Source organism: Zophobas morio, unplaced genomic scaffold (assembly GCF_036711695.1).
Source record: "Zophobas morio isolate AGI-343-1 ecotype UQ-CSIRO unplaced genomic scaffold, CSIRO_AGI_Zmor_V1 ptg000046l, whole genome shotgun sequence".
In the NCBI taxonomy this organism is placed as follows: domain Eukaryota; kingdom Metazoa; phylum Arthropoda; class Insecta; order Coleoptera; family Tenebrionidae; genus Zophobas; species Zophobas morio.
In genome coordinates this window covers 5,925,070-5,948,672 of record NW_026972151.1, presented here as the reverse complement: position 1 = coordinate 5,948,672, position 23,603 = coordinate 5,925,070, and the positions used below count along the sequence as shown (strand labels likewise).

At 34.0% G+C, this 23,603-nt stretch overlaps 4 protein-coding genes across 4 annotated transcripts; 2 read left to right on the top strand and 2 right to left on the bottom strand.

Moving 5' to 3' along the window:
* Positions 1-1,819: 1,819 nt before the first annotated feature.
* On the bottom strand, positions 1,820-3,282 carry LOC135142048 (Golgi SNAP receptor complex member 1). Its single transcript, XM_064073699.1, has 4 exons — positions 3,233-3,282; positions 2,890-3,068; positions 2,229-2,470; positions 1,820-2,183 (listed from the first exon to the last, which is right to left on the bottom strand). Exons 1-4 carry the CDS (start codon positions 3,255-3,257, stop codon positions 1,946-1,948), a joined length of 684 nt encoding a protein of 227 aa, XP_063929769.1. The 5' UTR covers positions 3,258-3,282; the 3' UTR covers positions 1,820-1,945.
* Positions 3,283-3,323: 41 nt separating this feature from the next.
* Positions 3,324-4,231, top strand: LOC135141986 (uncharacterized protein F58A4.6). Its single transcript, XM_064073615.1, has 2 exons — positions 3,324-3,758; positions 3,806-4,231. The coding sequence occupies exons 1-2, from the start codon at positions 3,553-3,555 to the stop codon at positions 4,194-4,196; spliced, it is 597 nt and encodes a 198-aa protein (XP_063929685.1). The 5' UTR covers positions 3,324-3,552; the 3' UTR covers positions 4,197-4,231.
* LOC135141985 (ribonuclease P protein subunit p29) lies at positions 4,185-5,038 on the bottom strand. The gene is made up of 3 exons (XM_064073614.1): positions 4,972-5,038; positions 4,400-4,924; positions 4,185-4,353 (listed from the first exon to the last, which is right to left on the bottom strand). The coding sequence occupies exons 1-3, from the start codon at positions 4,976-4,978 to the stop codon at positions 4,217-4,219; spliced, it is 669 nt and encodes a 222-aa protein (XP_063929684.1). The 5' UTR covers positions 4,979-5,038; the 3' UTR covers positions 4,185-4,216.
* A 364-nt stretch (positions 5,039-5,402) lies between these two features.
* LOC135142063 (zinc finger protein 64-like) lies at positions 5,403-7,082 on the top strand. The gene is made up of 2 exons (XM_064073718.1): positions 5,403-5,506; positions 5,554-7,082. Exon 2 carries the CDS (start codon positions 5,587-5,589, stop codon positions 6,979-6,981), a length of 1,395 nt encoding a protein of 464 aa, XP_063929788.1. The 5' UTR covers positions 5,403-5,506; positions 5,554-5,586; the 3' UTR covers positions 6,982-7,082.
* The last annotated feature ends 16,521 nt before the right edge of the window (positions 7,083-23,603 follow it).

Here is a 23,603-nt window from a genome sequence, read left to right as displayed (position 1 = left end):
GGTCTTTTCAGACAAAGCAATTAATACTGATTAAGAGTTTGACATTTTTTTTAGTTTACCACAAATTCCGCCGTATGCGAATTATTGATTTATAGGCTACTTTATTTAACTAAAAGACCAAACCCCGCAGCAACTCGAATCCAACTTATTTATTCATGAAACCGAATAAGTATTTTCGCCAGAAATAATGTAGAATTGTATGACAAACTTTGTTAGGAAGGTTCCGAATCCTGTTTTTCCGGGCGCATTCGCCAATTTAGAACGTCAATCGCTTCGCCAATTAAGTGTTTGTGTTTATCGGTAAGCACATGCCGCCCAGCACCTCTCTATCACGAAGAAACGTGCCGTCACGGTCACAAACTCGTGGTTGGAAATCCCGGCTATTAGAACAAGCCGCGAGCATCACGTCGTCCCAACCGCTCACCTGACTTCTATTCAAGATCTGCATGTTTTATGCAGAAGGTGCGATAAATCCCGCCAGCTCGACTAGGAATCGCGCCCTCCACTTCCGCCACGTGTTTCTGTGTTATTTACCCCAATTCTCTTTTAAATGTTCACTTTCTACAACTCTGATATTAAACTACAACCGAGCAAATGTTAAAGTCTGAAAAGAGCAATAAACAACGTTTAAATTCGCCATACACTCTCGCGAAATTTTAAACAGCAAAGAATTCTTATCTGAAATTAAGATTGGACATCAGACAATTCATGTGTTGGAAGCGTTAATCAAAAAATATTTATGTGGTCAAAAAAAAACAACAGATTTATAAAACAAAAAAAGACCTGGTGTGAAGTAAAACTTGTGTAGGCAAAAAAATTACGTGAGGTTAGGAACTGCAGAACATGAAAATTTACGTACCCTCTATCAAACAAGTGAACTTTCCTACCAACCCTCTCACTAGATACTACCCAAAATTCCCTAGAAGAGCTACCAACTACCAAAAAAAAGAACTAAACTTGCACATGGTTGCCTGTGTTTAACGATTTTCTTTACCAATTCTTTTTCAAATTCAAATTATTCAAATGTGATTTCGCGTCGTTGGTTTTTTTTCTTCAGCGCGAAATTTTAATTCAAATTTGGTCACCACAGTTCACCTTATGATTTTTATTTTTTTTTTCATGGTTTTAATAGAATTTAATATGTAATCAAATATGTGTCCATATAAAATGGGTGGCAAGAAATTCATTTATTCAGGCTTAATGAAGCTAAAAGTTCTAGATGAACTTTATTTTGATTTAATCATCAACTTAAATTAATGCATAATTTAACCTCACATAAATTCTTGTTTAAAATTGTTGATAGAATGTGGCTTAATTTTCCCATCGTCAAAATTCGGAAATTTTTAACTTCAACCGGAATAAACGCACGGGATCACGTGGCGGCGGAGTGACGAGATCACACACTCAAATTGAAAGGTTTTCTTTCCTTGGCGTGTTCATGTTAATGTTTATCTGCAAAACCGCGAGTATTTAAAATCCATACCACGTGTTGTGGCTGTCATTACGCGTCCTCACCTTGAGAAGGTTACCGCCTCACAATGCGGATGTTGTGGTCAACATGCGGCAGGTCTCGTTCGTACCTTTATAATAGAATTCATTTTTTAAAGCGGTTTCGTGTTTTTTTTCTTTTTCTTGACGCTAAATTTAATTTTAAACTGTGACACCACAATACTTACCTAAACAAAAATTATCGACCAAGTTGGACCATAAATATTAATAAAAAATAAATAATAAACCTAAAGATTATCGATTTCAACCACGTGTTATTCCATGCACGCTGCGCTCAGGACCAAGGAACGACAGGACATCAAACGCACCATAAAAATACACTTTTATTAAATAACAAATATAAATATCGTCAACACTAACACGTCCCTCGACTTTTTGGTTATACTTGACCTATCCTTAAATAATGGAATATTGAAACCTTATCACAATAACCGAATCAATGAAACACGTAGAGGAGCATTAAAATCGTGCACCCAGAAATGACCAACCCTAGAATAATCGAATCCCGCCTCTTTTTCAAATTAATCCTCTGTATCAGACTGTTGATAACCGGATACCTATTGGAGATATCGTTAAACCTAGTCTGCAAGCGCTTAAACGCGTGCCGCTGATTGGTCAAATGCTCCCTAGTTTCCATAGCGATCGCAATTTGTTCGTTAACCAAACGGTCTGAACTGCAACAGAACCTAAATACACGAATCGACGATCCCGAAACTCACCTGTGTATGTGCTGGTTCTCTTTTAAATACATATCACGTCGGTTGTTAATTCCGTCGCTGCGAAAGGTATCGCCGGAGCCCCTCAATAAATCTTCTCTCTCTCTTCGAACTTCGTGCTGGGAGGTGGTTTTTCGAAAATCTCGAGACAGATCTGTTAAAATATCACGGTGGCGCTGAAGAGTGTGAAGCATGGCGGCGCCGGAGACGGGCTGTTCAGACATTCGTTCGTTGACTTGGGTTAACTGTAGAGAATTTTGTCACTTTTTAACCATAGTTTACAAAATAAAATATTCTAGTATGTTCTAGTGTGTGGTTACAGTTTATGCTTTGGTGCATTTAGAGTGATCACTGTGACCATATAAATTATTCATTTAGCAGTAGCTATAAACCATGTCTTTTATGGTTTATGGTAACACTATCAAACGATAATCAATTAGTCTGGCCACTTGTTAAATCAAATTTTACAATCAGAGATTAAATAGCAATAAATATGTGATTAAAAACACATTCAATCAACGCATAACTGGTGATTTGTGTTCATATAAAAAACTTAACTACTTGGTCATAATGATTGCATATAAGAACACAAAATTACACACAAGATTTACAGTTATAATACATTTAGTAAATTTATGTTAACAAAGTAAAGCGGAAAATTTACTTTGTTTAGAAGTTCCTCAATTTCAAGAGCCATTGCTTCGAAGGTGTCTTCTCCTGAGAGAAGAGGAACAGCATCCGAGCTTGCATGAGGGGGCGACTTTATACCGGCCCCCAATTTACTAAAAGCCACTAATTTCAAATCTATTTCATTTTCCAGGTGACGTGCATGTTTACGCAAATCTGAAACGTAAAAAGAGTAAAATTATAACCTCAAAAACTTTTCATAGCCATAAGTCGGTATATTTTAGAATGGCTGTGTCGCACATTGGCAATGGTATTTCCATAATTAATGCACCTTGTAAAAGTTGATACTTTGTTTCAATAATTAAATAAACAATAAATACCTTCGTATGACAAAGCAGCAGCCATTTTGAAACATACTATACTACTCACAGTGCTGCCAACAAATTTTTTTGTTAATTTAACAGTGGGAAATGTCTTTATTTAAAAATACGTTAAAAATAAGGACATTTTTCCACTTTTGAAATTTAAATGATTATCATTAGTATTTAATTCAATCAAATTTAATTAAATTATGCACTTAATTAAAAAAAACTAAATTAATGCTGGCCTTGACCACACAAAAAACGACCAAATCTAGTGAGTAAGTAAACATAACCTCAACCGTCAAAACCAATTTTTATATGGATTTTTACCTTTTACCATGCATGTGCAAGAGCTTTCGTTCGGGAAAATCGGTTCTCGAAAACCAGCGCTTGACGTCTCAGTAGACTGCATCTTTTATTACTATTTGTCCAAGGAACTCCAAATTAGCGCCTTCTATAGGGTTAGGTTTTGTAAAACTCAAAAACGTCGCTCATTTAGGTTTATTTTACTACCAACGCGCTGTGATACCATTGATTATAAATGGTGAGTATGTCGTGCTGAAATAATGGGAGTGACTTTGCGTTTTTAAGGAACGACCGTGTGGTTGAAATGGTGCGAGAGCGCTGTGAGCTGGATCACGCTTTATCCTGGTTGTCGACCCTCGGCGGTGCGTTCTCAGCACTTGGGGATTATTTCGCAAATTGTGCCCTTATAGCAGGAAAGATCTCTGTGAATCAGTTGAAATTAGCGTTACGGTTAGGGGACCCCACTATTGCTGCTAGGTGTAGGTTATTTTTTAGTTTAAGTTTAATTCAGCAGCAGAGGTTTAAACTAGCAAGATATATAATACATGAAGAGTATAAAAACGCGAAGAAGTCTGTGCTGGTGGATGAAAGACTAGTTAAAATGTGTAGGGGGATCTGGTCTAAATTACAATACGAACACAGTATACACAAAAGTCGAAAAAAATCGCAATTATAGATTTATCGATGAATTAAATTTTATAAATCTGGTAACATTTGTGATTTGATTTTTTTCACGCTTCTCTCGCTAGGTTTTGTCATGATGTGTTTACCAAACACGGTGAATTTTAGTTTGTCTAAAAGGAACTCAAAAACGGAGGTGTTTTTAGGGATAACTGAAACAAAAATGTTATTTTGGAAATGAAACTACGACAATCTTACTCTTAAACTGTGACTGAGGGGTCACTATTTGAAACGTCGTTTTGGTTTCTAAAACAACAGTGCCTGATAAGCCAATGTGTGACGGAACTTTCGACCTAACCACTTTTAATTCGCTACCAATCACTTCAGAGCGTGCTAAAATGGTGGAGAAATTGCTCCAATCAGAGTCTGTGCAACTCGGAGCTGGTCCTACTAATTCCAAGTTTTGTTTCATGTATTCACGCCACATTTGTCTAATGGGGGCCAAGGAATCATAATCCCAACCAGTTTTTGGAAGTTTTAATATATCCAACTCCTTTCGTTCTTTCCGTGTTAAAAAAGTCTTCTTTTTCCGGATTGGTTTCGGTTTTTTCTTAGTACTTCGGTGTTTTTCTAGTAAAAATGTCCACTTAAGCTCATGACTTAAGTTTTTGGAGTCAGACTTCGGTAGTTCTTTGAGGAGAAGATTTTCTATATATTTATACGGTTCACCTATCTCAGGAGCATCAGGTAAATAGTTTTCCGGTAAATTCGAATACAATGCGTCTAGAAGAAGAAAATTAGAAGATACTTTAACACCTTTGATAACATACTCGTCATTTTTAAATAAATCAAAACATAAACTTAGGTTAGGTGCACAAACACTTGTGTCAAGTAGGCAACCAACAATGAACTAGTATTATCAGAGTTGCCACTAATATAAAATTAAACTCACCATACAGCCGCACCTAAGCGAAAAAAAACTGATCAAAGGAGGACGCACATTAAAAAGAAAAATAGTTGCTAGTGAAAAGCATCCGAAAATGACCCTTAATTAAAGATTATAAACGACTCAACATATTACGATTGCGAGAAACACTTTTTTTAATGAAGATAAAATGGTTTTCTCATTTGATATTCAATTCAATCTTGTTTGTTTGACCCAACGTTGATCAATTTTATTGTAGAATTTTTTCTGCTTATATGTACAACCAAGATGGTTTCCTGATAATGATACGTGTATTGTGTGTTGCCTACTCTCAATATTAAGTTTATAGGTTATGTTAAAAAAAGTTAAATTGATAAGCAATGTAAAGAATTTTGGTAAAAAAGGCGCGAATGATATTTAAGTACAACTAAATCCAGTCGGTAAGGAAATTACAACATTATTTCTGTCTTGTAATAAAACTTTATAGTGAAACCAGTCGAAGCAAAACTCAGTAATTCTTATGGAAAACCACATCAGAAGACATCACTTTTCACCACCTCATTTTACTTGTGGAAACTCGCCTGAAACCTATTATTGCAAAGATTGTAACTTCCAAACAGAACTAACCCTCATTTTTAAACAACATCTTCAGGAACACCATACCATTAAAAAAGAACCTGATGAAGATTTACCAAACGAGAAACACGTAATTCAGAAGTACATCTGTAAAAAATGCACTTTTGTAACACACTTTGTTCTTAAATGGCTACAACACAGCGCTTCATGTTTAGCAGATCAAAAACACCGTTTGATTTTAAAACAATACATAAATACCTACTGTTTGAATGAACAGAAGATTAAATGGTACCAATGTAAGCTCTGCTTATATAAAACCAAATACAACTATATGTTAAAAGACCACATAAATGCGCGTCATTTAGACGAACAAGATGTTAAGTGGTACCAATGTGATCAGTGCCCATATAGGTCCAAACACCGTTCGAATCTTAGCAACCACATAAAACTACGCCATGTAGATGAACAAAATATTAAATGGTACGAATGCGAGGAATGCTCATATAGAGCTAAAAACGGCTGGAAGTTAAGAATTCACGTAAATGCGCGCCATTTAGCCGATCAAGATATTAAATGGTACCAATGCGACAAGTGTCCCTACAAAGCCAAGCACCGTTCAAATCTTAACAGTCATATAAAGCTACGCCACGTCGATGAACAAAACATTAAATGGTATGAATGCCAGAAATGTGCATACAAAGCGCGGAAAAAAGATTATTTAAGAAGTCACGTAAATGCCCGCCATTTGCCTGAGCAAGATATTAAATGGTACAGGTGCGACAAGTGTCCATATAAAGCTAAAAAGAATTCTTATTTAGCCAGACACGTAAGCAGGCGACATTTGGAGGAAAAGGACATTGAATGGCACGAATGCCAAAAATGTTCATACAAAGCTAAGTCAAATTCGTGTTTAAAAAGACACATGGTTTCGCGGCATTTGGATGACAAGGATATTAAGTGGTATGAATGCCAGAGTTGTCCATACAAAGCTAAGGAGGAGCGGTATTTGAAAAGCCACATAAATACGCACCATTTGGATGAAAATAGCATTAAATGGTACGAGTGTAAGAAGTGTCCATACAAAACTAAACACAATTCCACTCTTCATAATCACGTGAAGTTGCACCACATAGACGAGCAGAATATTAAATGGTACGAGTGCCAGGAGTGTCCGTATAGGGCGAAAAATAGCTGGAAGTTAAAAATGCACGTCAATGTACGGCACTCAACTGGACAAGATATTAAATGGTATAGGTGTAACAAGTGTCCATACAAAACTCTGAATAATTCTCATTTAAAAAGACATCTTAGTTCTCTGTATTTACATAAAAAGTGTTAATCAAAGCCTAAATTATGCCACCTGTTTTAGTGTGAATTGTACCACTCGTTATTTGTTAAAACAAAAAATGTACATTTATGTAAATTAAAAATGTGTACTTATATTCTTGTTGTAATTAAAAAATTATTTTAACAAGAAAAATTAATACAGCGTGATCAAGAAATACTGTCCGGGTTGACAACCAATCCTGAGAAATTTTTCTTGCGCTCCTATTGCGGAACCTGATTCAAATGTTTGACGCTATGTCACTTTCAGAGACTTTAAATACATAGACTGGCTGTTAGTAACATTTCTAATGCATTTTGGTGAAGCCACGGCGCATGGTAGTATGGACGCCATTGCTATAACTTTTATGTCAAATTAAGTGAGGTTGTGGTGGTTAGCAGCAGTAGTTTCTAGCACAGAACGTTTCTAGACCTCGAAATAAAAGTGGTTGTGTGTCGGGACTTACGAGATTGTTTGTAAATATGGCCATTAAAAATGATTTGGTAACTAAAATGTTTGCCTTAACTTTGCAAAGTAGGACCATACATTTTTTTTCTACATAATGAACATTTGTTTAGTATGGATTAGTTGGACGTAAATAATTCTTATTTTAATTTATTGCTTAAATTAATTTTGAGAAATTATTTGACTCTCGGAATAGGTTATGAGTGCCGCTTAAGTACTGAGCGTGAAAAAGCTATCTCTTTAAGACAAAAATTCACGAAATTAATTTTGTTTCAAGGACATTAATATTTTTAAAGGAATTTACATATACATAATAGATATTATTATGCTAAATAAATAATTACAATTTGTTGTCTTTTTTATTTAACATTTTAAATTGCATTTTGTGACCGGAAAATTCAAATTTCGCGCACTTACGGTTATAAGCAATATGGCGGTCGAAGAACTTCACGTTTTTCCTGACACAGCCAGTCTATGTATTAAAGTCTCTGGTCACTTTTATTAAGAGCTCAAGAAAGTTAGGTTATGATAGGTCAAATTTTAACCCAATGTGTGGTCAGCAGTTGTTTCCAACATATCTGGAAATTTGGAATCTTTCAAAAATTTGTAATTATTTTGCGTTGACAAACGTTAAAAATCTAAATACTGCTTTGAAAAATTAAAATAACAAATAAAAAAAGGTTTGGAATAAATACATAGGTACTGTCTACTGTGGTACTGTTTTAAAGATTGCAGAATATTAATTAAAATAATTTAATAAAATAACAAATATTAATAGTCGTTCGGTATTTTGCACGTTTTAAAAAGCAAGAAACTACGTCAGGTTTTTTTTTTTTTGGGGGGGGGGTATATAAACAGATACATTTTTTTTATTTATACATCCAGTTTTACAATGAAAATCGTCTTAGTTTTAAAGTTTTCCTTAAAATGTCCAATCCTTTCCCACTTTTCTCCAGTAATTAGATTTTTCTTAGAACTCCAATTTTCTCTAATTTGGTGCAGAATTTCGAAGTGTTTTCCATGGTTTTATTTTGACTAATTAATTGAATATTTTCCTTGTTTTCTCTGCAATTTAAATTGTTCATATAATTTCTGTCTACCAGACAAATATTTTACACATTTAGATATTTTCTCTTCTTAACCTCCTTTCCTGTTAATATTGGATGATTGTTACGTTGTACGGGTGTTTAAAAATCGGGTGGCTAAACTCAACAATTTATTTCTTACTAACTCGAATTTACACGACTATTACCGCGATTATGTACACAATAATTCCGGCGCAATTTCACTGGGTTTTCTCTACATTCGGTGGACTTGACTCGACTGAATAATAATCGTTCCCGACGGTGGCCTCTATTTAAACCTATACGTTCCTCTCGATGGATCGAGAACGCCGCTTCGAGAGTTTTCTGGGCACGCAATCAAGACTTCCGGTAACTCGTTCCAGACTTGCCTTTATGGAACGCCGCCATCACCGATGATGATTCACCCATCAACGCCGTGCGTACTAGAAAGTTCGGGAACCTATAGGTGTCGTACCGGGGCGGCGTATGGTATAGCCACTAGATTACATATAGTAGCGTCACCTGGGTCTCCTGGCTGGTCCCAAATTGTGTTGGTTGCACTGAAGTAACTAAATGTCAGATGTTTTGGTTGTGTTTTGTGTTGTCTACCTTGGTGTAAACAACGTAGCACAAAAAGTCAAAACATGTTTTGTTGTCAAAACTCTAAAGACCATTTTGTTGTTAATTGGAAGTAAGTATGTTCTGTTATTCGTGTGGAGATTTGCGTTAAAATCAATAATTAATATATATAAATATATTAATAATAACAATTTTTCCTGTTTTGTGTATCAAATTTTAATTTTACACAATTTTTAATTTAAAGGAGGCGCCATTTTTCGCCTGGATTTTAAGTTGGCAGCACTAGTGGGACCAGTTAGTGACCCGATGTCGCTACTATATGAAATATAGTGGCTATAGCGTATGGGTTTATTTCGTAACAATATACTTTCAGTTATAATATAACAAGTGATATGATTATTATCGATAATATTTCGAGTGAAACCGAGCTGCAGATTCAACGAGTGCGAAGCACGAGTTGAATGTGCTGCTTCGGTTTCACGAGCCATATCTTCGATTATTAGATTATTAATCATATCACGAGTTATATTCAACATGAGAATATAATAAATGAACACATTTTTTGATAATAGAATTGATTTCGTCGTTTTGAGCTTGCCCCCAACGTTGGCAAGCCATAAAAGACAAAAAAATTTACGAAATTTTAAAATTTGTCAATTTGACAGTTTTTAAATTTAGGTAGCAACAGACCACAATAAGGCAATAAAATTATTATCGCTGTGATAGACATGTAACTAAGGGCATGAACAAATTCTATTGGAAGAAATGGGGTCATGTGATTCATGAATTATATTCTCACTAAAATTTTTCCTCACTTCCACTCATGCCTCTAAGTTTCATAAAGCAAAAAATGGAACAAAATATTGGTAACTGCGTATAAATCGGCAGAAGGAAAAATAAAACTGCAGGATATTTATTTTTGTATGCATTTATTAATACTGATAGGTGAGGGATGCACGAAGTGTGGAGTTCTACAATGTGTTGCCCAGAGCGCTCTGAAATTGAAACATGTGGGACCAAGTTGTATTATACAATAATTCCAAATTTTAAGGTTTCAGCTGAAGAACTCCCGCCAGTGCAGTGCAAAAAGGTGCAGATATAGAGCATATTTCAAACAAAAATCCTGTCGAAGTCATTTACTTTTCTCCCGGGTCTTGAGCTGTGAATTTTAAAACATTAATATTGATGGTAATTCTTTTTCTGATACGTACCTGAGACGGATGAAATAAGAAGAACAATAGCGACAGCTGCAGCTGCAGCGTAAATTTTTTGAAGCATTTTTTCAGTTGAAATAATCGACTTGGTCTTTTGATATTTTAACCAACAAGTATGTAGTTCTTTCCACAACAGGTCTTTATATACGTCTAGCTACTGATTAAAATGAACAATTATAATATATATTTTAACGCATTTCTGCACGCTATTTTATGTTATAATAATAGTAATAGCAATAATAATAGTAACTTATCGCCTAACTCATCACGAGCTTTTACTACGATAAGTTATTCTTTTCTTTTTTTTTCAGTTGTCAAGAAACTGTTTTTTGGTTAAAACGGATGTATGTTAAAAGATTCAGAAGTGGCGTTTTATGGAAATTATTGAGCCCAATTTTGTCCGTTACTTACTGAGAACTATGACATTTCGATCTCATGGACTTGTCAAACACCTGTAGAATAAAATTTTATGAAGTGATTTCTTGATTCTTGTATGTCAACTCATCCAGTAGTTTTGGAAATTCCTGATCTGATAAAATTCCCAACAGAACAGTTCAGTTCTGCCAAAACAGCCGTTTAGTGTGTCCGTCTAGAGCTAGTAAGGTCCTCCTTCCTCATCGTTGCTACGTAGTCGAAGAACCCCTCCACCCAGCTTCTCCGACCAACAAGTCATTGTGCTATAAGATGTTTCTTATCGTGTATTATTATGTATTATCAATGACCCAATTAATTATGCGTGTGCAGCATATTCTGCCCTCGTCCTTTATCGACCGATCAAATTTTCTTAACCGTTAAATATGGAACTGCTACGACACATTCTTCTTTTTCATATTCTGTTCGCCAAATGAATTCTCTTATATAATTCTATAGCTTACGCTCAAGAGGTAAAAAGCTCTTGAAACATAATTTTTTGGTGACTATAGAATATCAGTTAAAATTGGAGATGTTAGTGAATAAAAAGGGGTTTTAAAAATGAATTGCATCTGACGCTACAGTCGGATTAGTGTAATGTGAGTTGCTTAGTGATTTTCTAATATGAAATGTAGTGAAACTCTCAAATTCATCACAGTTTGACAATAATCATGGAAAATGGTGTAAAATACGTGGCGGAAATTCTCTTATTTAGACTTTGCTATTTTTTGTCACTATATAATTATATATCTAAAAGTCCTGGATGTTTTTACTTAAGTTAATATTATTCACACTTCATAAACTTCTCACTCGAGATTTACAATATAGTTCGTTTATGGCATTGACACTAATCTTAATGTTGGTCCACTTTGAGAGAAAGGATCTTGAAAGTTTTCATCTGTCAAATTAATAATATTATGGACGTGGAGTTTAATTTGTATTTGTTGTTTTAATGTTGCTATTTGTGTATAATCCTTTTTTTGAAATTTTTGGTAGAGAGTGGTGTAATTAAATGTTAGTTGTTTCATTTCTTATAATTCTAATACTCATTCAGTTATCGTTATACTTTCAACACATGGTTTCTAGTTAAAGTTGACGATTTTTCTCCCATGTCCATTTGCTCTAACAAATGTTAAATCATAAACTACATGGGAAGATCCAGGTCGGGGTAAAAGGCGCAGTTTGGTTAAACAGCTGGCTTTTTTGCGAAGACGGGGTATAGAGCATAAATATTTGACAGTTCACAGTTCAAGGCCAAATTTTGAATTTTTCGCGGATTTTTAAATTTTGTGCACATGTCTCATTTTGGCGGGACATTTGGGTAACCACAATTTCAGAATAGCAAATCTTCTTTTTATAATTGATGAATAAACTGTCGATAGTAGATATTGTCGTCCACAAAATTTTTCATCACATATGTTCTTGTTACTATGTTATAAAAATGTTAGCAGAAGATGCCACTTTTGGAGGTCATTGTTCAAAAACTTAATACGTCATGGATTATTACATAATTTCTTGTTTAGGGCTTTTTGTTCTGGGGGAAACTTTTTTAATACGCTGATAGCGTCATCTTATCATTTTCCTCATTATTTATAAGTTTAAGGCGTGGACAAAATGGCCACAGAAATTATTTCTAGAACGGTGTTATCGTTATAATTATAGTGTATGCTCGTTAAAGCATGTTCAGCACTTGACAATGAGTCATCATGTATGTACACTAAAAACATATAAGACTGATAAAATGTTAGTGTTCTTTTTTGTTTCTGTACACAAGTGAACATTTGTATTTGTAATCATTCTTTCAATTAAAATATTCGACTTGATATGTTTGAGAATAATAAATATTTCTCTCTAAATGTTGAAAATAATTCATTCTATTTATACAATTGCAGACAAAATACTTGCTTAAAAATATTTACACTGACATAATTTGTATATATAAATCACCAATGTTTGTGGATAATTCACAGCATCCGTATTTCTTATGGTCAACCATGAGTCTTGAGTCATCCTTTGTCTTGTCATCTTTGAAAGTTCAATTGTCTGGCGCTCATCTTGCGACGTAAATTATTTAGGATTTGCGATTTTTATGGATGTGCGGATGATCTTGCGATTCTGGGTATGTTGAATGCAAAATCTGACATGCGCAGTGATATTTCATATTTTCAAATACGTAAATTTTCGTTTTTACGTTTTTTTTTAGGGCGATTTTTTGTGAACTGATTTTATGACGGCCCGTCACACATTCTTTAGGTACTAGAAGCTTTAATTTCTTATTTTCTTATTAACCATTTTAATAAAATATAGATCAGTGAATTTGCTTCACCAGTTTTAATGGTTAGATATTTTTTTAATAATGTTAACTGCTTATCATGCTTATTCGTCCTTGTGCAAAGCGATGGTTTGGCAAAAGTATATTGTTACCACACAAACGATAACAATATTGATAACTCCTGAATATACCGTAACGAGTTTTGTGATACAAAAATTACATAGTAAACAACTTTTTCGCGCTTCTGGCGATAGATAAAATTATGCATAGCAAGAAAGTTTTAACAATTTATAATGATTTTTTGTTAAAACTGGGAAACAATGTGCAACTATCAGTTGATGATTTTTTTATAATTACGTGTTATAACATCAGTCACGTCAATTACCTTATTAAAAAAAAATGTTGTAGATACTATTAGTTTTTTCCAAAGATATCGTGTCAAACAAATTTTTTTTTTTTTTTGAAATTTATTATGGTATTAATAGGAACTGCATTTGAAGTTAACATTTTCTTTTTCAAAGAATCGCTAAATGCAGTTGTATTAGAATGTTCAAAAGAAATATATTTTCCTAAATATTTTTTTATTTTTAACTTAGTTATAATGATGGCCTGGTGTAACAAGTAGTTTTATTCTGAATGTGAATTACTGTTTCTTAGTTAAAAAAATTACTGAGTGATTGAACTGTCAAAATAAATTTGATAAGAGTTTTTACACCCATCCCTTATGATGAGAAATAAATGAGAAAGTTAATTTTTGACAGGCGTACAAAATATATGGTGTATTACGATGTATTGTGTAGCCTCGAAGTAAAAACAAAACACATGGAACGCTATCGCACTAAGAGCTAATTGTACTGCTAATAATACTACCGTAACGAGTTTCACTTGTTTCTTCCTATAAAACAAAATAACGTGGAAAAATGTACATAATTGTTGTTTTTGTCAGCAACTACTGCTTATATAAAGAGCTGTGGTGGTAAAATGTTGCATTCTTGGTTAAAATATTTGAAGACCAGGTCGTTTACTTCAACTGAAAAAATGTTTAAAAAAATCTGTGCTGTTTATATTGTTGTGGCAATCATTTTTCTTTTTTCGCTTGTCAAGGGTATGTTTTAGCAAAAGAATTACCACCAATAATAATTGTTAAAAATTTACAGCTCAAGATGAGGAAAACCCTCTACCCCATCACTAATTAAAAGAAAAATAAAGGAAAATGCACCTTTTTGCACTATAGCATTGGCATGGGTTCTTCACGTAACACTATTAATAAAAGCACAATGAAATAACCCGCAGTTTTATTTATTAACACTTTCGACCTTAAATTTTTTATAAGGAACAAGTCCTAATGGAAGAACTTCTTCCTTTGATAATTAATACAGCGTCATTGGTTCAAAACTTGAATGCATATATGAGCCATCACGTGTACAGTAAAAAACATATAACTGTTAAAGTGACAGTTGCTAATTTTTTAATTTCTGTTTACAATATTTTTTCTAATTAATTAATATCAAAGCAAATACTCTACTTTCTGTAAAAAAAGTAAGTAATCGATTTGTGGCATTTTCGAGGGCTTTAGGTGGAGGAAACCCTAAAAATCACAACACAAAGCGTCAAAAGTTATATTTCTAGAGTTTCTGAACGTACCCCAGACGGTGGAAACGATAGCAAATCGTCTCCTTTTCACTAAATAAATATAAAAATGCAACAATAAAAGAAAAAGAGCGAAAAAAATATCCTAAACAAAATCCAGAAAGAGGAAAGAAAAAAGTAACCGAAACCATTTGAATACTACAAAACTAGAAAAAGCCCCATATGATTCATTGTGAAGAAGTATGTAGAATCTGCAATACTAGTAACCGAAAGAAGCAAATACGTGCTCCAACGAACATCATATCAAAAAACAGATCAAAATTAAGAAGATAAAGTGGTGGCGATACATAAACTCAAAAACATTCGACAAGACGATAAATACAAACAACAATGAAAAGTAACGTAAAGAATTGGTAATAGAAGTAAAGAAGAAACGTGGGAGGACTTTGGAGAGTAAACTGAACAAAGTCCACCTATTTAAATCAAAAGTATTGAAATACTAACAGATGAGATAGAAATAATGAAGAAATGGAAAGGAACGACTTGAAGCAGCACACACAAAGGAAAGCAAGAAATAGAGGTTAGTAAAAGAGTGGAAAAGGAATCTAAAATGTACTATGGATTAAACTGAACATTTATCGACAAAAGAGAAGTGTCAAAAATGAAACAAATTAATATTGGGCAAGCTCGAAATGAAAATTAGAAGAAATAAGGTCGTCGTAGTGGGACTCCAAAGAAATGAAACAAAGGTACAGTAAGTTTTAACCCAATAAGGGTGGCACTGATAACTGATACAGACAAAGTAGCCAGAACAGGCGTATTCAACCCAAAAAGGGCTGTCATAATAAAATTACAAAACTGGAATAAGAAACGAGAATTGTTCAAGAAATCCAAAAATCTAAAAGAATCAACTAAAGACTACCATTAAAAAAAAAAAACGAAAGAAAGACCTCCTATGCGGTAGAACAAACTGACTCTAAGTGATTAAGTAATTAATGTTGCAGAACGTAAAATAAAAGAGCAAAACGGAGAAAGAAGAGGTGGTAAATGCACAATAAGAGAACAATCATACGAGCAAACAAACTAGGAAGATGACAAGAACCCAACGTGGCATTGAATTGGAAATTGCGTAACAGTAATACAATGAATAACAGAAAAAAGAGAAAAACAATTAAAATAGGGATGTGGGATGTGCAAACCATGCTGGCAAAGTGTAGAATGAAAGAAGTGGCAAGAGAAATGAACAGGGTTCATGGTAAATAAAAAATCCAAAAGCGTGGCAGACTAGCAATCCTAGGAGACTTTAACGTAAAGATGGGCAAATAATGGTCATGGAAATCGACATGATAATAATTCCCCCGCAAAACTGAGCATACAGTGGCTTGGTTGATATCGGGAGAGTGATACTGAGGTGGGATCAGATCACTGCCTGAAAATAGCTAAGATAAAATTGAAGCTAGTCCAGAAAAGAAGGGGACGAAACAGAAGGAAAAGATGAAATGTAGACAGCTAGACAGAAAGGAAACCGAATATGAAAAAGAAATCGACATACAACTAACGAAATGCATATAAGGTGGAACAATAGATAAAGAATGGGGTAACATAAGGAAAAGAATGAACAGTTCGATAGTAAAAGCAAAGAGATAATAAGAAAACAGATGAATGCAAGGGATAGATATTTAAAGCCAGGAACAAAAGAAGACTACAGAACATACCAAAGAATTAGGAAGAATAGCATAAAATTAGTGAAATACAAAACGATGACGGGGATTGAGGAGATAATGAGGGAACTGGAAGAACATAGTAAGAACAATGAAAATTTCATAGAACTATAACAAAGCAGGAAAGAACAAAGACAGTGGTAAACACAGATACAGGAGTGAAGAAAATATTATAAAAACTTGGTAACCCAAGGAGAAGTCATGGGAAATGAGGTAGAAAAAGTGGAAAATCCGCTACCCGAGGTAGAAATAGACCAAGAATTAATATCTGGAGGAGAATTTTGCGATGTAATAGCACATCTTAAACATAATAAGGCCGCTGGACCACACAATATAGTAAATGAACTCATAAAACATTGAGGAAACAGACTTGAGCAAAAAATATGTAACCTAATAAGAAAGATGCTTTGTACTTTCGATTGGTACTGAATTTTATGAGAATGAATGAATGAAAAAAAAATTGTATTATTATTTTTAACTGAGAATAGCCTTGAGCTGTTAAGATATTTAATTAGGCAACCCATATGCGATTTGTTTGTTTATGTATTATATTTGATAAAAAATATTTTTCGTTAGTAACCAGATGAGTGAAGATCTTATTCTGAATGTTAGACTATTTGAGAAAAGCGTAATAAAGAAAGACAGTTTTTGACAGACGTACAAAGAAATGTGGTGTAGGTGTTATCGATTACATACTTTTAAATTAAAAAATATACCTTTGTATATAAACATATCGCACTAAAAACTACTAATGCGAATAATAATAACTATAGTTCTAGATGGTCCTTGTGATAAAACAGGATAGTTTGCAAAAGTGCACTAAATTGTACTTGAAATATCGAGAAAATGTAAAAGTAGAGAGTCGGCCGACGGACTCGTTTACAATACTTCCTTTGCTTACGCACGGGAAGTTAAAAATAAAAGGAGTATGCTAAGGAAAGTGATAAGGCCGTGGAACTTTATTTGGTACACCTCTGTATTCTGAATTAACAGGGAGTAGTACTCAAGGCGGACTCATCAACCACAACCCAGTAAAAACAGTTACGTCGTAGCGATGTTAATGCCACTTAACTCTGTCTACGATCTTGTTAGCTGTTACATCCCAAACTGCGTACATTTGCTTTCCCTGTGCTATGTAATGTAATCAACAGTGACCCATGCTTGTAACATACTGGTGACATCCACATTGTTTCAGACTAGAGACGTGCTCGCTGGTACATCATCATAACGTTGTGTTAGTATGTCGCTAGATTCTTTATATTTTTATGTATCTGTTACGTTTTATTTTAAATGCCAATATAACATATTAAATGGACATAGACGTTACGTATATATCGCAACATCGTAAACATATGACTCTCAGTATATTTTATTAACATGATCTATGCGATATGAATAGGCATTTCAAAAAGTCTAGTTACCATTTAGGGATATGGATATGGAGAGTAAAATTTAGAGCTTACAGTAAATTATTATTTTATTCAATGTTTTAAAAAATATAATATGTAATAAGTAATAAAATACAAAAATATAAATATATAATATAAATAAATAAATATATATATGATTTCCTGATTCGAAAATAATACAATATAATTTACACTTAAAAAAAGACACAGAAACTATAAACTGTCGTTGTTTTTTCTTTCTTCAGGCGTTGACTAGAATGCCGTAGCCACTCTGAGCAGCGTTGTTCTACTTCTTTTTCTATTGCGGAATGGGTCTTCATTGTAATTTCTTCAAAAATAAAAATTGTAATAATTATATTTATTGCAAAAAAATACCTTTCATGATATTCATTGTTTTTGTCCCAGCCATTTTGGAATTTTCCTACCGAACAAACAAGCTACAGCAAATTCGCTGAATTTTTTTTTTTAATACACGCCCCACATCGTTCTTTTTCCCATTACCACCTATCTGAGACAATAGCAGTTCCTGAAATAAGAAAAGAAGAAAATATTTTTATGTATATATATCGAGTGGCACTGAAATAAGTTCGGAAAATAAAACCACAACATCACGTATATAAATATTCGTGTCGGCTGTGCAGTTGATCCCTCAAATAATTGGATTTTAATTGAAATTTATATTCACTTGTGTGTAGTTTTTGAAGTTAAGTTGTTTATCTATCAGCTGATATAAAATTCTTATCACCGCTGTAAAAACTAAGCGGTAAGTTTGCTCTTTTTCATCCACAACTAATTGTGATTAATTTGACTCTTTTTTCCTATTGTCTCATTCATTATAAATTATAACTAACACCTTTCCGTTGCCCGTGATCTTGTTTGTATACATTTTGACAAGTCGCTGTAAAGGGCACTACCAGCGTGAAGCGTGTGTCCCTGTTTTTCCTCATTCCTGAATATTCACTAAAAATGAGCACTTCCTGTACTTGCTGCGGCAGAAATGCTGACTCTTGTAAGATTGTTAATTGCTGTGTCTGCGGAAAATCTTACAAAATTGAATGCGTTGATTTAACAAACGCAGAGGCACGCAAAATTCATCAAAAGTCGGGTCTATCATGGTCCTGTAAGAACTGTGCCAAGATTGGGAGTGATATCAACAGCTTGAAGGCAGTTATTGTTGCATTGCAAGAAGAAATTAAAGTATTAAAATTATCTGTATCTACTGTGTCTCCTTCTACTGCAGCTTCTGCATCGCTGTTTCAGACAGAAAAAGTCATCCAAGAGGTGTCAGAAAGGAATAAGCGTAAATGCAACATCATTATTTATGGGCGCTCTGAATTAATCAATAAAAATAAAACTGAACAATCTGAGGCTGATACTGTGTTTGTAAAAGATGTTCTAACAGCTTTAAAAATTGGTGACCTGGGGGATCTTAAGCCAATCAGACTTGGGAAATATGATCCAACTAAGCAAGACCGGCGTCGTCCAATCAAGATTACCCTTTCGTCAGAAGAAGATGTGGTGTCCGTACTTCGTGCATCTAAGTCCCTGAAAACGACTGATCCTTGGAAAAATATTTTCATATCTAGAGACCGTACTAAGATGCAAAATGAACTATACAAAAGCGTTAGAAATGAATTGCATGAGCGTTTGTCAAATGGGGAGCAAAATCTTATAATAAAATACAAAGATGGAATTCCAAACATAGTTCACTCGGAAAACTAAAGGCGCCCGGCAGATTACCATTTGCTCTAAACATATATTACCAAAATGTGCGTGGCTTACGGTCAAAGATTGAATCTTTTTATACAAGTGCGTCAGATCGTTTTTATGATATTGTAATTATTGCAGAAACTTAGCTGATTTCATCACTGTACAATTCAGAATTATTTCCTCCCTATTATAATGTGCTTCGTTGTGACAGAAATCTTAATACCACTGGACGTAAAACTGGTGGTGGTGTCTTAATAGCCCTGGCTGATCATATAACTTACAATGCCGTTGATGTGTCCTTAGTAAGAGAGCTTGTACCCCTTATAGATATAATTATGTGTTGCTGTAGTGTTCATTCGTTTCGATTTTTCATGATTGGTGTATACATACCACCGGATGTGTCTAGTATCGATCTAGAGGTGTTTCTTGAAGCACTGGGCGCTTTGATCTTGGACAAACCAGTTATAATTATTGGAGATTTTAACTTGTCTCAATACAGTACCAACTATGTAGTACGTAATGTGTTTTGCAGTAAATTAAACAGTTTTCTTGATTTTTCTCAAACAGTAAATCTTTCTCAGTATAACAATATCTTAAACTTCAACAATCGTTTACTTGACTTCGTTCTCTCCAATACTGATTTCAAAATCAGTGTTAATCTTGACCAACAATCATTTGTTCCACCTGATCCCCATCATCATGCTCTGCATATTGAAACAGAATTCTTGATTTCTTCCAAACTCCCACGGTTTCCATGTGATAATAATCGACGTTATAATTTTCGGAAAGCCAATTACAATAAGTTATACAGTGACCTTCTACATACTGATTGGTCCTTCCTTACAAATTTTGAAGATGCCAATGTTGCACTTGATCACTTTTATACCAAGTTGTATAGTATACTGGAGTCGTCTGTACCTAAATTTCTACCTAGCAAATCATCCTATCCTATGTGGTACAATAGACAGATCATTTCGGTTTTAAAACTCAAAAATTTCTATTGGAAAAAATGGAAAAAAACATCTAATATGACTTTTTATAATGAATTTAAAAGGCTTAGATCCACTTCCAAACAAATAATAAAGACAGCATATCGTGAGTATTTAAACCAAATTGAAGAATCTATGAAGAATAATCCTAAAGACTTCTGGAAATATGTTCACTTACAAAAAGGTACGACGCGTATACCTGGAAGATTAGTTGATGAAGATAAACAATTTGAAGATCCACAAGAAATTGTCAACGCTTTTGCGAAAAGATTTTCTGATGTCTTTCGGCCAAAAACCATTATCGGAATATCTGATGTTATATCAAATAAGCTCTCGTTTACTATACCGTCGGTGACTGAAGAGCAACTAATTGATATTATGTCAACCTTCTCAAACAAAATGACCGCTGGTGACGACCAAATACCAAGTTTTTTAGTACGTGACGCCAGATATATTCTTGCGAAGCCTCTATCAATTGTAATTAACTTAGTAATAATGTCATCCACATTTCCTGATAGATGGAAAAGAGCGCGAATCACACCTGTATTCAAAAAAGGAGATTCTACTAATCTAAAAAACTACAGACCGATTGCAATACTATCAAACTTTGCTAAACTTTGTGAAATAGTGTTGTATAAAACTATCTTTGTTAATGTCCAAAGTCATGTATCTGCATTCCAACATGGATTCTGGCCTGGTCGATCAACAGTTACTAATTTGTGTACTTTGACACAATTTCTCTCTGAAGAATTAGATAACAACGGACAAGTGGATGTTATCTATACAGATTTTTCAAGTGCTTTTGACTCCATAAATCACACCATCTTGCTTCTTAAATTAAGTTCTTTTGGATTTGCTCCTAGCTTCTTGAAACTCTTGGAGTCCTACTTAAGTGGTAGGTTCAACTACGTGACGTATAACGGTTACCATTCTTTCAATTTTGTAAGTACATCCGGTGTTCCTCAAGGCTCCAATCTTGGCCCTCTTCTGTTCGTTCTTTTCATTGATGATTTGCTTCTTTCACTTAACTGTAAAGTTTTGGCATACGCTGACGATTTGAAGTTATACTGTCCCATTTCAAACAGTGATGATGTTAAAACCTTCCAAAGGAACCTTGATACATTAGTAGATTGGTGCAACAAGTCCGAGTTGTTATTAAATGCAGATAAGTGTTATGTAATGACATTCAGTAGGAAAGTAAATGTGGTAAAATCAGACTATACCATCAACGGTCGGATTCTTTGCAAGAAGAATGAGGTAAAGGATCTTGGTGTTCTTTTTGATTCGCGCCTTTCATTTGTGGAGCACATCAGTAACATATCCACCTCAGCATCTAAAATGCTTGGATTTATATTTCGGGTATCAAAAACTTTTCAAGATCCTCTTCTGTTAAAAAGTCTGTATTTTGCGTATGTGGTAAGCAAGATGGAATATGCCTCTGTTGTCTGGTATCCTTGCTATGTGATACATAATCTTGCTGTTGAAAAGGTACAGCGTCGCTTCTTGAAGTATCTTTCGTATAAAATTGATGGATTTTATCCTCAAAGAAACATAGACTACAATTACCTCCTTCAGAAACATGGATTTGTTAGTTTAAAGAATCGACGTGAAGAGCATAGTGCTCGTTTCATATCCAGATTGATAAGTGGCAAGATAGATTGTCCTGAATTGTTGGAAAGAGTCAATTTTCATGTACCACGTGTTGCGTCTCGCTACATGGCCACGTTTCATCAACCAATTTCTAGAACGAATTTGCTAAGAAAGGCACCGTTAGTTCATATGTGCAGTAATGCTGATAAACTGTATGATGATATTTTTTTTCTCCCAAGTAAACTGTAATGTGTTCGTTTATTTAGTTTATAATAGGGATAGCTTCTAATTGTGGGTATGATAATAATTTAGTTTGGGAACGAATATAATCTTATTTACATTTTTATTTTACGTTGTTTATTTTATTTTATTTTGCTACTAGTTAAGTTAATATTGTCCAGTAATTGGATTGTATCTGTTGGGCAATAAACATTATTATTATTATTATTATAAGTAGAGAAAATTTTAAGTAATTTCTTTTATCTAGTCCTAATTCAGGGGAAAAAATATCAAGATCTACACCTCATTCAGTGCCATTTGTTTTCATCTAAGCAACACACAGCAAAAACAAAGAAAAAATTTAGTCACAATGGAAACTGAATAAATCATTGCCGCATCATTTACATTTAACAAGATGTTCCATATTTGTTTCTTGAAACTGGAGCAGCAATTTAATTACTTTGAATCCGTGTGACAATTAAAGGATTTTTTTTTCCGAATCTATTTGGAAGTCACCGCGTATGTATAACATACAGGGTGCTTCACTATAAGACTTTTCTGCAACCCGCTATGTATGTAACGTGTTAAGCGAAATGTGTCATGTTTAGTAGGTTCCTAAAAAGTGTTATAGTATTACAAGCATCTACCTGTATATAATATCCAAAATTATGTTATATGTAAGTACATATAAATTTATTGTATTTTTTTAACTTACAAAGAAACCTGCTTGTTGTAGTAGGCAGAGATAATCTTCTAATTCCTCAAAATTTGTTTACCTGTGGTCTTGGCGGCATATCTTCTATTACTGTTTTCTTTTTCATTTGTCACATTTGATGACGTTTTCATATTGGAGATTTGTTCACTCGTTTCCTTTAGAATTTCTTTTGTTTCGCACATATTTTTTGTATTTGTTTCGAGTCTAGAGTAAAATTATGTTCATTAGCACCTACTTCATAAAAAATTGCAGTAACATACCTTTGCAACATGTTATGGCAAAGCGCCTCACTTTCAAAAACAATCACCGTAAGTTCTTCAAAATCAGCGGGAGTATCTTCAGTGATTAATGGTGGTATTTCCAGCTTATCTGAAAAAACTGTTGTTTTTTACGTACAGTTATCAAAAACAACAGAAGCATGTAAAAATTAAAATGATTACTTCATTAGAATTATATTAACTTACCTAGTGTAAATACAACTCACACTGAATGGCACAATTTTCACAAAACTGCATTGAAAATGAAGTGAGTTACGGATTCACGAGAAAGGTTCCGTGGTTGTGAACCAAATGGCCAAATGGAATTCGACAGCTTCACTGTGAGTGTGACGTGCAATAACCATAAATACGGAAAAAAGGGATCGTCTGACCCATAGACAAACCAAACCAACAAAGGTCCGACTGCACCCC